Source organism: Octopus bimaculoides, chromosome 10 (genome assembly GCF_001194135.2).
Source record: "Octopus bimaculoides isolate UCB-OBI-ISO-001 chromosome 10, ASM119413v2, whole genome shotgun sequence".
NCBI classification, from domain to species: Eukaryota; Metazoa; Mollusca; class Cephalopoda; order Octopoda; family Octopodidae; genus Octopus; species Octopus bimaculoides.
Window position 1 is genome coordinate 93,427,790 of NC_068990.1, and position 15,709 is coordinate 93,443,498.

The window sequence follows — 15,709 nt, forward strand, 5'->3', positions numbered from 1 at the left end:
TATATATATATATATATATATATATATATATATATATATATGTGCAATGTTGGTGTATTTATGTCCCTGTAACTTAGCGGTTTGGATAAAGAGACCAATAGAATAAATACTAAACTTAAAAATAAATCCTGGGATCGATTTGTTGGACAAAAATCCTTCAAGGTGGTGCTCCAGCATGTCCACAGTCAAATGACTGAAACAAGCAAAAGAGTAAAAGAACGTATTTAAACTGCATGGAACTCGGGGGGAAATGGTTCAAAAATCTATCTGCAAGCAGATCAATAGACCTGTCAGCTGAGCCAAACAGCAAAATATATTGGTGAGGCTTGGCAACCCTGACACTCCAGTTGCTGGCACCATCAAACTTGCTGCCATTCTGTCTAAGATAACTCCATTAACCAAATAAGATTAATGAGACATCAGAGATGACCTTCTTTTGATGTTTGGGTCTGTGAGAAAATGCCTTCTACTTTACAAGTTCTAGATTAACAAGCAATAATTTGAAACAACTTGCAAAGATGAGAACTGTCTGTACTTGTGTGTGTGTGTGTGTGTGTGTGTGTGTGTGCATGTGTGTGTGTGTGTGCATGTGTGTGTGCTTGTGTGTATGATCTTCCCAGATGTAAACTGGGTGTATCCCACATATATACACAGGATATGCCCAGCTTAGATCTGGGAAGATCAGATTTCTAACTACTCAATACATACTTGTACAGAGTGTGTATTTTATTATTAGCAAGAGGCCCCAAGAAGGGCTCATCTGTTTCAGAAATCCCATGGGTCGCTCTATCAACATATGGACCTGTGAAACGGATAAGCACTCTGTAGGGCCTCACACTAATAATACACACACATACACATTGTATATGCAGCATAATTGTGTCAATGATTAAGTTGCAAAAGCCTGATGAAACCTTTTTACAAAGCATAGTGAACAGCACTATTAAGAAATAAATGGGAAGAGAATATCTCTGGCTAAAATGACTTCTATAAAATGTAATTTTATATATGTATTACACACACACACAAAGGGCAACAGGAATTTGCTATGAAACAGTTTAACGGGTTAAGGGACCATAACTGAATAAGGATTTGATGAGGGGTGGTGGAAATGTTTGAAGTGAGGCAACAAATGAAACAAATCTGTCATTGGTCAACAATTACAACAAAGGAAATGGTGGTTAGAGTAGAAACTAAAATTAGATTTCATTGATTAGAATATTGTCTATCAATCACTTTATATATATATATATATATATATATATATACACACATGCATACATACATATACACACACACACACCATTTAAAGAAGTACTATTTAGCAGAATTCTGAAATAAGAAATGTCCGTTTTATTAGGGCTCTTATAAAGACGGGGTGATGGTAACTATAGAAGCTAGCCTAGTGTTGATTCATTCTCATCACAACCAATACTAATTAAAAGTACAGAGTTTTATATAATGATATATAGAAAATAAATTGTCAATTAATTATTGTTCATATAAATTAAACAAATGAGAAACACTTAATTTTGGTATATAACTGAATGAGCCGTAGGCTTCAATCTGAGATACATAGTTTAGATATATATATGGTCATTTTTTGGATTAATTAACTTTTTGCCTGTCCAAATCTTTGTCCATGCTTGTTTTCAGACTTTTAGTTTGACCAGGTTTCATATGTTCCGAGTAATGTAAAGCTTCTCTTTCCTAAGTCTCGATTGACTCTGGTGGTTGACAGAAATTAGGAATGTGTATCATACTATGAATGCATGGACGTGAGGAAAGTATGTCCTGTGAATCACACGGGGCAGGCAAACGATTGAATAAGCAACAGTCTATGACTGGTACTTATTCTGTCAGCTCTGGAAGGAATGAAAAGCAAAGTGGATCCTGGTTGTATTTTGAACTCTGATATAAGAGGGATTACTGAAGTAAATAGCTCCAATTGACCGGGACCAGAAAGAGGGAGTTGAATCTATTGACAGTGAGAAAGGAGGACTCCTGGAAGGGGCAGTTTCTTTCATATTAGAATAATTGGTGTAAATTAATCAAAACAGATCTGCTAATGATTTACAATATGAACACATTTATATTATTAGCTCTAGTGAGGATGTAATAGATGTCAGTCAATAGTTTCTCCTTTTTCTGTAGAATCTACAGCGAATAAATTATTATATTAAGTATTAAAAAAAAAAAACTTAAATTTGAAGAATATCAATGTTTTTTTTTTTTTTATGTGTAAAAAACACATTTCGTTTAAAATATCACTTGTAACATAGTTCTAGTTTTGAAAGGAAAGACATATCGATAGATCGAGGAGGAGAGAAAGGCACAGAAAGATAAATTAAACAATAAATGGAATCTCGTACCAGATGCAAACCAAATCTACAAATTTTGACACCGCCACGAAACACCCAAAAACTTGCCAAGAAACATTAGCGAAGTTATCTCCCCTAGATCGAGGTGATTTCAATTAGCAACAAACTTTAACATAGTGGCCCCTTTTTAGCAATATAATTTAAAATAAAGGGCAGACCCTGAAGATGTAGCCATGATGGTAGTGGTGGTGGTGGTAGGGGGGGGGCTTATATTGAAGAATAATGACGGCAAACAAAGGGAACACTTCAACAAAGAAACAAAACTCGATACATCTTGATGTCAACACATTATTTAACAATGGGTTGGAGGGGGGGGGGGATAAAAAAAAAAAACTCATAATTTCACAAAACTGTTACTGTAGCAGGGGAAGAACCAACAAATAGATGAGAATTACATCAACTTCAAATAAAGAATATCACATGTCCTGCTATATGATAATAGTTGATCACTGTGGTAGCTACTATCGTGCATATATCAACCAAGGTCACACATATTTTTATTGTGGAATCTTAAACAGATTATTAAAAAATTTTGGTAAAGTTTCTTTTTTAGTTTTTTTGTTTTTTTGGGGGTTTTTTTTTCACAAGACGATGATAAAATTATTCTACATACTGGGTATTACTGCTGCCAATGGTTTTTCTCGCAAATATTACAAAGAACAGCCCACAAAAGGCAAATAGAAGTTGAGGAAATAATTAGAAAAAAAAAAAAAAAAAAAAGGATTAAAAAAAAAGAGGGGAGTTACTTGAAATGTTTTCAACCATTAATAGTTAAAAATGACGTTTTTTTAAATAAACGTGCTGAATATTTTACATACGAAAAATTATTATAGTTATTATTAAAAGAAAACTTTGAGAGCTAATTCATAAATAGAGTAAATAAATATTCATATAAAAATCTGGTGGCGAGGGGTGGGGGGTCTGATAGAAGACTTAACACAGATTACAGCTGATTATTGAAAACTTTTATATAAAACTCTCAGCTCAGCAAAAACTGAGAATAAACTGAAGTCATTTTGTGAGACTAACAGTTCAACAGAGACATCGACATACTCTTATAACACTGTTAGCTCAAGAATAACTTCTATATTAAGACTGACAGGTCTGGATAGACTTTCATATTAGACTAGACACATCCAGTTAGACTGATTCTTCTGTAAATAGACTTCTATACAAGACTGACAGTTTTGCATAGTATTCCATATTAGACTGACAGTTCTGGACAGGCTTCCATACAAGACTGACAGTTCTAATTGGACTACCATGTTAAACTGACAATTGTGAATAGACTTCCATGCTAGACTGCCAGTTTTGGATGGGTTTCCAAGACAGGCTGACCATTCAGTAATAGACTTCCACATAACACTGACAGTTCTAGATGGATTTCCATATAAGACTGACAATTCTAGATAGACCTCCATATAAGACTGTTAGCTGAGCATAGACTTTAGCATAATCCTCCTTGTAAGACCAACAGTTTGGCAGGTTAGACTAGTAGGTGCTTTGTTATTTTCCACCTTTACCCAGTTTGTAAGTAGTCACAATGGGCTGAGTCTGAGGTCGTCGTCGTCTTCTCAGCAATAAGCTCAGAAGTAGTTTTCAGCTTTTCACAGGGAGCAAAGGAAGAGGAAAAGAACACTTCATAACATCGTTTACCTCTTTCAGATGCTTTGTTTGTTTCTGTTATATAACTAGTATTGTTGTTGCTGTTGTTGTTGTTGTGACTGTGGTCTTTGGTAATGTTGTTGTTCTGTACAATAACAACAACAACATCTAGATGTAAAAAGAGCTGGGGGGGGGGCAGCAGCAGCAGTAGCTAGTAGAAGATGTGCTGAAGAAAGAAACAAACCAACCAAACCAGCTTCATTGCTAACAAGAGGTTTCAGGGGGGAAAAAACTGAAAGCCCGGTTGATGCAAAATCTGTATTGCTTCGGAGTGATCTTGCATTCACCCAAACACTGGTTAGTCCGATAATGGAACTGGTCGTAGAACATGTCTTCTAGAAAGATTTAAAGTCAATTAACAACTGCAGCTGCTGCACTGTTCTCATTCCCATGATTGGTAAAACAAAATGTAACCAGATTCGGAATTCTTTTGGAGATCTGAGGGAAGACCATAAAAATCTTCTATTGCACTTGCATCGATTTTCTGTAAAATAAGGAAAACAAATTTAGAATAAAATTCAAGATAAACTCGTAGCAATAAGTGAAACAAAATTAAAGAGCATGGGTGCTATTGACTACACTGGTGCCACACTAATGTACTGAGTTCTTTGGAGTAAAGATTATTTGCCAACATAACATGGCAGTCCCGGTTTAGGACAAATGTTGCTGTAATTTAGCCCCAGGAGACATCATCTCCAGATGGCTGTACGACATGATCTGTGTCCTTATATTTTCGAAAATATAAGGACACAGAAGTCAAGTCTATCAGTCTGTTCATAGTAAGAGTCTTTTTTTAAATACTGGTTGCTGTTTGATTCTTTTATCTCACAGTTGTTAAGAATGTCTTCTGGCTATGTTATGGTGGTTTCCATAATAATTCTTTAATAAATTGTAAAGAAATATCTTTCGCTGAGTTAAGAATTTTGTAATATCTCTGCAGTAATGTACATCATGCTGCCCTGAGATGGTTCCAGTATCATACAGGTTTTTTTTTTTTTTTATCTATAAGAGGTTTTCAACAAACGAATAACTTGCAGATGTCTGATTACCAAGCTGTACAAGCGGGACCGGTCAGTGGACTAACAGAACCGTTTAGCAGTTAAACTGACCACATCCTGCCTCTCACAGGCTATGTGACAAGGTCAATCTTGAAGAAATGACACAATGCATAACTAACACAAAATAATGTGAATAAATAGGATTACATTTGACTGAGTAATCTGGATGCTAAAGGGTCAATACATACTCTATTTACAGTGGTCAAATTAACAACTGGCCTTCTTACTGCAATATCATGTAATCCACATACAGTGGCCAAATTAATAACTGACCTTTACATGGCCTGTAACACATTATTCTATTTGTGCTGTATTTACAAAGGTGTTTATATTTTGAAAAGACAAATGACGATGGAACTGGACAAACAAGGGTTAAAATAAAGAACCCCCCCCCCCGAAAACTACCACAACTTACATCAACAATATCATCATCAAAAAGTAACCAGAAGCCATGGCTTTTAACAATGCTGATGTAGTGGCCTCTGTTAGGTCCACTTCCACAATGAATCACCACTGCTACCAAGTCATACAGTCGGTACGGATTATATGCATCATCAGACTGAAAAACAACAGAATAAAGAATTAGAATAAAGAATAAAGAATAAAGAATTAGAAACATTGAAAAAGAAAAGCAACTTTTTAATCGAATTTTAATTGCTTCTAACAAGGTACAAAATCAACTAGATTGTTTTGTTTTTTGGGGTTTTTTTGCGTTATAGACAATGATTGACAGAAATACAGGAATTGTAGAAATACATTAGACATCATCATCCTTTAACGTCCGTTTTCCATGCTGGCATGGGTTGGATGGTTTGACCAGAACTGGCAAGCTGGGGTGATGTACAAGACTCCAGTCTGACTTGGCCTGGTTTCTACGGCTGAATGCTGCCCTTCCTAATACCAACCACTATACAGTGTGAGCTGAAAATATGTTTACATATTGCCCATCTTGAGGATTTCCATTCACTACAGCAAGGTAGTTGTTGATCCTATGATTGATTTATCTGTCCTTTTAACAGGAAGTCTTGTTTTAGTCATGCTAGAAACCTTTAATCATTAGTCCAATGATTTGCTGTTAAACATTGAGATGGTAATGCTGGCATTGTGTCAAGATATACAATGCCACATTGGCAATAACAAAATTAAATCAAGATTAGCTCACACTTGGATGGTGCTTTTAGCATTAAGAATATATACATATACATATATATATATATATATATATATATATATATATATATATATATATATATATATATGTACTATGTTTTAAGTGGTGATAAACAGAAGTACTTACGGTATTAAATAAACGTAGTTCTAAAGGAAATACAACTCGGTAGGAAAGTTTTGTGTAGCGGTTCAACTGCTCCATATATTTGAAACGCTTTAAGTGCAAGGCAAGAATCTGAGGTAATTTTTTGACTCGCATTCTGAAACAAAAGAATTCATGCGAAATTAAACCATTTAAAAAAAATGCTGTTTTAAAAAATGTTACACAAAATTTTTTTAGTCCTTTATCATTTAAAATGTTCATATCAAATATTCTACCAGTTTCATGTTGAAAGTGGTCAGATTCTGCCTCTCATACCTACCCTACAGTGTCATTTTGGAAATATATAATCACATACATTTGAGAGAGTAAAGTGAATGCTAAAGGATTAAAAATCAATTGGAACAAAAACACAATAGAGGGCATTGAAACGTTCGGACAGACAGACAATACAAAGGCGGACAAGAGAAACAACAATCAGAAGGACAGGCAAAAAAGGACGGGTCGTTCTTGGTTTTCTTTCCTCAGTCAAGTGCCAGACGTCACGACCATTTCTGGCAGTTACACTTGAGATGGTTCGATCTGGTTGCCCCCAAAAAAGTCTAAGCTAAGAGCATTAGACCCCTTTGTAAGAAAGCTAGCGAATGCATATGGCAACAAAGACACAAAAGAAACAAAAAAAAAACGGGGAACATGGTAGAAAGTGTGAGTTTGAGTTGGTTATGATCACTGGAATGACAACAAACCTTTTCTGAGCCTCCTGTTTACTACAGCACACCTCACAGTAATATTTGTGTTCAGCACATAACGTCTCTGTGTTACTAAAACCTCGTAAACAATGGGTTATCGATGTGTTCTGCTCAACATCAACAGATAAATCTAGAAAATCTTCATCTTTACTACTGACCTGAAATACAAGGACATAATAAATCATTTCAAAGTCATACACACATGTAAATACATATACATACATGCACATATATATAAGAAATGGAAAACAAAACAATAAATTAAACAATTATAAATTCATTTCAATTTAAATATTTTATACAAACACCATTACATATTTAAACAGATTTGATTATTCTTGAAAAAATTTGTTTTATTAATGTATCATTTGTTTGTATAAAATATTTAAATTGAATTGAATTTATAATTGTTTGATTTATTGTTTTGTTTTGTTTTTTCATTTCTTATTAATATTTATATATTAATAAACTGTATATTTTTATTTACCTATTGGAATACCATTGTTATTGATATAGGTAATATAAACCAGTAAATTCTTCGGATATTTAACATCCCTTAGGCGAATTTTACACCTAGCTAAATTGTTATATACACACACACACACACACACATATAACAGGCATAATAATGTGAATTGTGTTAAAAGCCTCATTCTGCACAGCTTTAGTTATGAAGATAAAACATCAAAATTTATGGCAGAGGGTAAAAGAAGAGCAGATAAATCTCCAAGCAATTACCACAGTGACCAGAGCAAACAACACTTGTCTCCGCAATGCCTTGCTCGTCTCTGCACTTACCACAGACTTCACACTGAATCAGTAAATGGGTGTGCTTATGGACTGATTCAACAGCTGGAAATTGATGCAGCTGGTGCAAGGTCACACCACTGGCACACTAGATATACAGTTTGCTGTTTATAAAGAGATTCACTGCAAGCTTGGAGGTTGAGTCTTCATATTTAATTCTTTATTGCCCACAAGGGGCTAAGCATAGAGGGGACAAACAAGGACAGACAAAGATGTTGGATCTAACAAGATGATACAGGATCCAGAAGGGTGGTCATACATACTGCACTTTCATCTAAGCCAGATAAAAGGGTTCTCCATTTTGGCACAAGGCCAGCAATTTCAAATGGAGAGGATTAGCTGATTACATCAACCCCGGAGTTCTACTGGTCCTTATTTTATTGACCCCAAAAGGAAGAAGGCAAACTCAACTCCAGCAGAATTTTGAACTCAGAATTGGAAGAAATGCCTGGTGGCATTTCTTCCAATGCTCTACTGATTCTGCTAGCTAGCTGCATTTGAGCCACACGTAACGAAGTAATGATAATGGTGATGATATTAGCAATTAGAAAATAATTAAAGACTTACTGTTTCACAATTTAAACATCTAGTTTCATTGGTTAGCGTTCCTTGGAAAATATCATGAACCCATGTTGATGCAACCTTCGGATGGATATCAACACCTCCAACTGTTGATTTACTTCGGTTACCCTGTTTCTCTGCTTTAAAACAAAACTCAAACATAATCATCTAACACAAGCAACCAAAGAATTTCAATTATTACACTAATAGTAATGAAATTATTGTGTCTAGTGCTCAGGTGCACTACAACTCATCAAAGGTGCATGCGCAGTACATAGAATTATGTACAAATGCCAGGAAAGGGAACAGTGTATGAGTCAGGATAGACATGTGTGCATGCGTATGGAGGGGGAAGGGGATGTCAGGTGTAGGGTTAGTGAATTTCAGGAAGCATGGAGGTTTTTTTTAAGGATGCAATGTTTTGACAGCTAACAACTGATACAGGTAGTTTGTGAAAAAATGTTTCCGAAAGTCATGGGAGCTGTGCTGTTTTCTGACTTTATAAGGCATGTCCAGGTATGTTAAACACATGGAGCTCAAAAAGGTGCTTAAGGTGGTTGTTGGAACAATGGTTAATAATTTCTGAACATGGCATGAATCAGAAATAATTATTTCCTGAACATAGCACTGATGTGGGCAAACAATAACAAATAGATATTTCATTTTTATATCAAAAAGTTACATCAAAAGACTGTCGTCAACATGTTGGTAAGCTCCGAGATAAACTTACACTAGATCTGTCAATTATTTCCCTTTACATGATTAGAATTCTCTATCAAAGTGTGATCGATTCTATGGAACTTGTGCTTCTATCTATTCCTCCATCCAAATATCCACCCACCTATATATAAATACCTGAGTCTACTTATATTAATCTAAATACCTGTTTACCTACCTCTATATCGATCCATCTGCCCATCTGTGCACTAAATAAACACATGAGCCTGTCAATACCTGTCCACTTGTCTAGTGATCTATCTACAGTGCAAAGTGGAGAAGGTGTCAGCTGTAGCATTACTCATCATCATCACCATCATCGTTTAAGGTCCGCTTTCCATGCTGGCATGGGTTGGACGGTTTGATTGAAGACTGGCAAGCCAGGAGGCTGCACCAGGCTCCCATCTGATCTGGCAATGTTTCTACGGCTGGATGCCCTTCCTAATGACAACCACTCCAAGTGTGTAGTGAGTGCTTTTTACATGCCACCAGTATGGGGCCAGTCAGGCAGCACTGGCATCGGCCATGCTCAAATGGTGCTTTTTACGTGCCACCAGCATGGGTGCCAGTCAGGTGGTACTGGCATTGGCCATGACTACAATTTCACTTGACTCAACAGGTCTTCTGAAGCACAGCATATTGCCTGACGATTGAAAGGTATCTTTAAACAGGCCAGTTATGCGACACTGGCATCGGCACAAAACACACTTCTATATTATAAATGCTAGGTTCAGTGATGTGTACAAACGTGGCTTGTCTAATGCATCTATCAATGTAAACAGCCTTTTATATTCAGTGAGTCTTGTGATATCGGGTAACGGTGAATGCTGTAATATTTTGATGTCTTGGACTCTTGTACAGTCCCAGATATGATCTTCATTGTACAGAGTTTAAATTATGGAATTGCGTTCATTTTTCAATAAAGAAATGATTTTAATTAAAGCTAGGTCAGGGATCATATCACAGGATGATGAAACCTGTTACAAGCAGCAGTTCCATAGTTGAGTAGTTGGTAACTAAGCTAGCTCCCCCACTTGAGTAGCCTGCTACTCTTGCGAGGAGTATGTCTGGATGCCCTGTTGAAGGGTAGAGGTGCTCTTCGTGGGCCAATGGCCATCCAGTTCGGGAAGCCAATGGCAAACCGTCCCAATATCTCTACCAAGAAAACACAATGAGAAAATCAGAACCAAGTATTGCCATGACTTCATCCAATGGGAGAACTCCCACTTAATCAGGCAGACTTTTGTTGTTGATCATTGATGTGCAGCAAAAGTGCACGAGACAATGATGACAAATATTTCGATGCAGTTGTGCCTATGTATGAAACAATAAAGTTCACCACCACTGCCACCATGGCATAAAACTTTGATAGAAGAGATAGTGTGAGAGAATGAGATGTCTTACCTTGCAACAAATCAGCCACAGTGTTTAGGAGATAGTTCAGAAATTCGTGTGCATCTTGCTGCATATAGTTATCAAACAACTCTGAAAAACAAAGACAATTACTGACGCTTACGAACACAGATGTTAAATGATGGTGATTGTATATTTGACCTGGGTATGGCTTTAAACAACATCCAGTGGTAGGGCACTGGTTTGGGAGCTCCAGTGTGCATGTTGTCACTTACAAAATATCAAAGGGCCTCATGTCTTTACATACATATTGTCTGTGAGGAAAATTTTCTCCTGAGCCAATTTCAGCAGTAAAAGGCTCTCCCAAACTTGAGTGTATATGAACAGGTTAAATACGACTGTACAGGAGTATATTTAATTCAATGCTGCTTTGTGCAACTCTGCTTATTTAATCCAAGCTTGACCAATTTTTACTTACATGGATAAATGAGTTATTTACTATTCTTATAAATAAGAACTATCATTTATATAGTCCTGTGAAAGACAAATTCAGTATTCATAGCTGATGATTTGCAATGACAGAGAAACCCGTCTCACATTCTGATGTCGTCATTCACAGCCCAGTCTGTTACCAGTCATATTGAGCACGAGGAGAACTTTCTCTTGGGACTATTTCCACAGTGAAAGGCCTTCTCACATCCAAGTACGCACATGTGATAAATCTGGTTGTACATAACAATATTATAGATATTTGTTAGTTTTTACATCTGTTTTTCCATGCTACGAAGGTTTATATGAATATATTATTAAGGCATTGTTTTACAACCAAATGTTCTTTCCATCTTAAGCCAACCAAAACCTCAAGTGAATTTATTAGAGGGAAACTGAAAGAAGCCTGTCACATGTGGCTGTGTTGTCACCTCTGTCAACAAATTGTCCACTCAAGATGTATGAAGTAAGAGATCCTTTACTTGAAAGACAGGTTAGGGTCAATAATAAACAAAATCAAACACACACACAGACAAAGTATGCGTGTTGTTAGTTTGTGGGTTGGCTGTGGTTTTGATTTCTTTATATACCTCAAGCTGCTTGTAATTCATATTTGGATTTTTTTTCCATGGCATGAAACATTGGTACAGCAGATGGTTCCCAATCCATTTAGCAGAGAGTCATAGGCAGTGATATGGCTTGGCGCAGGTCTTGTTTGCTGTCCAGCATTGATAAGTAACAACAATGACGAAACATCGATGTCTGTTGCTCCGAGAAGGGACCTATGTGAGTTGTCTCACTTGAGGTGTCTTTTACACCAGGTCCATAGAGAATGTATTCTCTTATGCCTAAAAACCACAGCTGACCCATGAACTAACAATACACATACCTTGAGCAGGTGTGTTCGATTTTGTTTATAAACTTCAAGCTGCTTCTAATTCATATTTGAAACATAATTAGATGCTAGAGAGAGAGAGAAAGAAAACATTAAAATGTGTGATATCAAATGAGTCAGCGCCAGAAAGGCTTGGCCAAAATGTTTCAAACCCCACAGGTATCCTTTTAAACAAGTTTACCTCAGTGTTACATTATATTGAATAATGTCTGTTTCCATATGAAATACTGAAAGAATTGAAATGAGATTTTTTTTCTTTTTAAAGTTATTTTCTGTTCTGAAGATATGTTGTTTATTTGTTACAGTCATTAAATATTAATTAACAATGTCAGAAAAATATAAGATTACTCAAGGAAAACAATATAAGAAATAGAATTTACCGTTTTCTTTACGTAACCTGGTAATAAATTTCTTTGGTGCTATAGTGCCAACCTTTTTCTTCTGCGTGGCTATATTGTAAAAGAGATCGGCAAGACATGTTAGCAGTGTTTCTTTTTTCTGGTTCTTCTGTTGTAATTTGTATTGCAGAACTTTTTCACGGAACGGACGGCAGAAGTATAGCGCTTGCAACACAGAATTGCAGTAACACGTATTTCCAAACTGAAAGGAAAACAAATCAAATACATTGACCAACTTTGAAGGAACAAATACAATTACAAAAAAAAAAACCACCAACAAAACAATGCATAAATACATACATATATATATATATATATATATATATATATATATATACATACATACATACACACATAGACATACATTATATATAGACACAGACACACACATACACGATAGGCAATTCCTGTCAACCAAATTCATTCACAAAGGCATTGGTCAGCAAGGTTATAACTGAAGACACAAAGTGGAAAACAGTGAGACTGAACCCCAAACCATGTGGTTGCAAAGTATGTGTGTGTGTGTTGTGTGTGTTTACATTCAGTGCTCAATGCATTGAAATGGCATCGAGCAGTGAACTTCATTGGCAGTTCTTTGCTAAAAAAATAGTCTGCACTTTTGAAAATGTGTGGAAATAAAAATCCCTCAGTAATATGAAATCATCCATGTTAGCATAGTAAAAATAGACCAATGTAAAAACAAACAAACATCGTTAGTTCTTTGCTTAAGATTATAAAACTGGGTTTCTCTCTTTCATATTACGTTTGTGATTGGTTAAGTAGATAACCTTGTAAAATGGACGTTGAAATTAAGTTTACTGTCATTAATAACACCACAGATGATAAATGAAATATAACAAATCTCAAAACTCGATAGGGTGCACAGCCTGGAAATCAAGGGGTCTCTCCAGTTTGAGGTGCTACTTCTATGCATTGAGAGGTCACAGCTCTGCTATGATGAACATGTAATTAAAATGTCACAAGGAAGGAACACAAGAGAAATCCTTCGAGTTTAGGAGACCAAAGAATAGACCAAGAAGTTGGAAAATATCCATAATCTCAATTGGTCACACTTGGGAATTGAGCCGGAAAGTGTAATGGCATTTGCATCTAATAGGATCCTAGATAGAAGGTACCTAGGGACCCTAACCACCCAAAGGAATTGTGGGCAGAGAAAATGGATGGAACAAAATATGAAAACTATGAAGTTCACATTGTGCTTATTCCGTTTTCCCAGACAGTTGCATCTGGTTAAATATTGAGGTCAAAGAGTTCAGGAACTTCATTCCATCACCAACTTTGTGCAATGTCTGTGACATGTTATTTCGCTATAAATAGATACCATGACGAGGCGCGTTTCACAACGGGAAGCAGTAGGGGATATTGTATAACTGTCAAGTGAGTTCTGTGCTAAGTTCAATAACATGACATCCTGTCAAGGGAGAGAGATGAAACGCTCTGCTGTTTAAGAAAAAGTGGAATAAACTCGGCTCTGCAGCAAACTCCAATACCTATTGGTAATTGTGGTGGATAAATGGAAAAAAATATTAACCACTTCATGTTGCCATTATGAATCAAGGATGGAGTAGGTTTAGTTTAGACTCCAAAGCATCAACCATTAACTCCAGTTACAGAAATGACTTTAACCCTTTTTCGTTACCAAATTTCTCTTGAAATACACTTTGTTTCAATAAATTTTGAAAATAATACAGAATTTAGGAAAATCAAGACAGTGTTCGAACATAGATTAACCTGCACTTTAGATGGAAGATTTTAATCTCGATCAATACCAAACAGAAAGGTTTACATCGAAAGGGTTCATCAATATACGTTGTGTGAAGACAAAGGGTCAGCAGGATTTCAACACTGCTACTTCTCAGTCTAGCTCCTTTTATAGAGTCACCTTTTTATCTCTTTATTGACAGACATACTGGGAAGCGAAATGGTATGACAAGCTAGAAAAGAGGTAAAATAGTCAACTCGTATGGAACACTGACAGAAATAACTAAATACTTTCAAATAAAATGGTTAAAAGGAACTACAGTTCTATATTTGAGAGATGAAGAATTATTTACATCATTTACATTTGACAGATATTTGTCCTCATCTTGTTTGTTATTAACACAACATTTCGGCTGATATACCCTCCAGCCTTCATCAGGTGTCTTGGGGAAATTTCTAACCTGGGTTCTTATTCCTAAGGTACTTTTTCTATGTTATTATTATTATTATTATTATTATTATTATTATTCAGGTCACTGCCTGCAATCGAACTCAGAATATTGGGGTTAGTAGCCCGCGCTCTTAACCACTACGCCATATGCCCATGGGATATCAGCTTAACAGATATGGGGTTATCTGATTTAATATTTCAGAGCTCAATAAATTTTCTTTTGTCTTTAATTCTCTTCTCGTTAAAATCACTTCAGCGAGAGGGAAAGAGTAAAACTCTAAATCGTTTGAAGTAATATTAAGTAATATAACTTTATCGCTCCTACCTGAAACTAAGATGGTACTTTTGCTTCCTGCTTGAGTAAGAATTTGTTAGGAGAGCGTAGAAGAATAAATGTGATCATCAACTTCATCTCTCTCTCACTTTCTTAAGACAACCCCGCCACACACAGACACACATATGGGTCAGCTATTGGAATTTTGTTTACAACAAAAAACAGAATTACTATTATTTTATACCTTCAGAATGTTTTGCAAAGCTATATTTAATGGTTGTGGCCCAATAAAAGTGAAGTGAATTGATAAAGGGATGCAGTAAGAACTACGTAGAAATCTCATCAATAGGAGACGCAGAGATGTGGCAGGAGAGCTTTACACATCAGAAAGCAATTAGGTCATAGGAATGGAAAAGAAGATATTTCTTAAGCTAATAAAATGGAGTTAGAAAAAACATATTCTAAAGGATGTAAATACTACAAGAATTATAAAAATAATTCTCTGCATGATATGAATTCAAATATTGATTTAGCAATTAAGCTAAAATTATGATGGAATTTGATGCCAGTGGTGGGGAAGTTTTCTTTAAAATAAGTTTAGCTGCTTATTCAATGCACTTTTAAGGAAGAATGAAAACAGAACACTTAAAAATAAATATATGTGAATTTGCAAAGTGAACAATGGTAATGTTTAATGATTCAATTGAATCAGATAAAAAATATGCATGACACCTTCTGTTTCAATCATCTTGGAATGACCAAAGCCTTGTGAGTAGATTTGGTAGATAGAAACTGAAAGAAGCCCATCATGTATGTGTGTGTGTGTGCGTGTGTGTGTTTGTGTGTGTGTGTGTGTGTGTGTGTACATTTATGTCTACTTGTTTTGACATCACATGGCAGTTGTAAATAATTGTCACTA

At 35.8% G+C, this 15,709-nt stretch overlaps 1 protein-coding gene across 2 annotated transcripts in view; it reads right to left on the reverse strand.

Moving 5' to 3' along the window:
• Window positions 1-6: 6 nt before the first annotated feature.
• The window catches only part of LOC106877200 (ubiquitin carboxyl-terminal hydrolase 46), a 53,074-nt gene continuing 37,371 nt past the window's right edge, over window positions 7-15,709 (reverse strand). For both annotated transcript variants that reach the window (XM_014926045.2, XM_014926044.2), the window contains exons 3-9: window positions 12,326-12,545; window positions 10,613-10,693; window positions 8,498-8,631; window positions 7,121-7,281; window positions 6,402-6,534; window positions 5,520-5,663; window positions 7-4,530 (exon numbers count right to left, since the gene is read on the reverse strand). In XM_014926045.2, coding sequence (XP_014781531.1) covers window positions 4,429-4,530; window positions 5,520-5,663; window positions 6,402-6,534; window positions 7,121-7,281; window positions 8,498-8,631; window positions 10,613-10,693; window positions 12,326-12,545 — 975 coding nt within the window. In that variant the 3' untranslated portion in view covers window positions 7-4,428. The remainder of the gene's footprint in view (window positions 4,531-5,519; window positions 5,664-6,401; window positions 6,535-7,120; window positions 7,282-8,497; window positions 8,632-10,612; window positions 10,694-12,325; window positions 12,546-15,709) is intronic.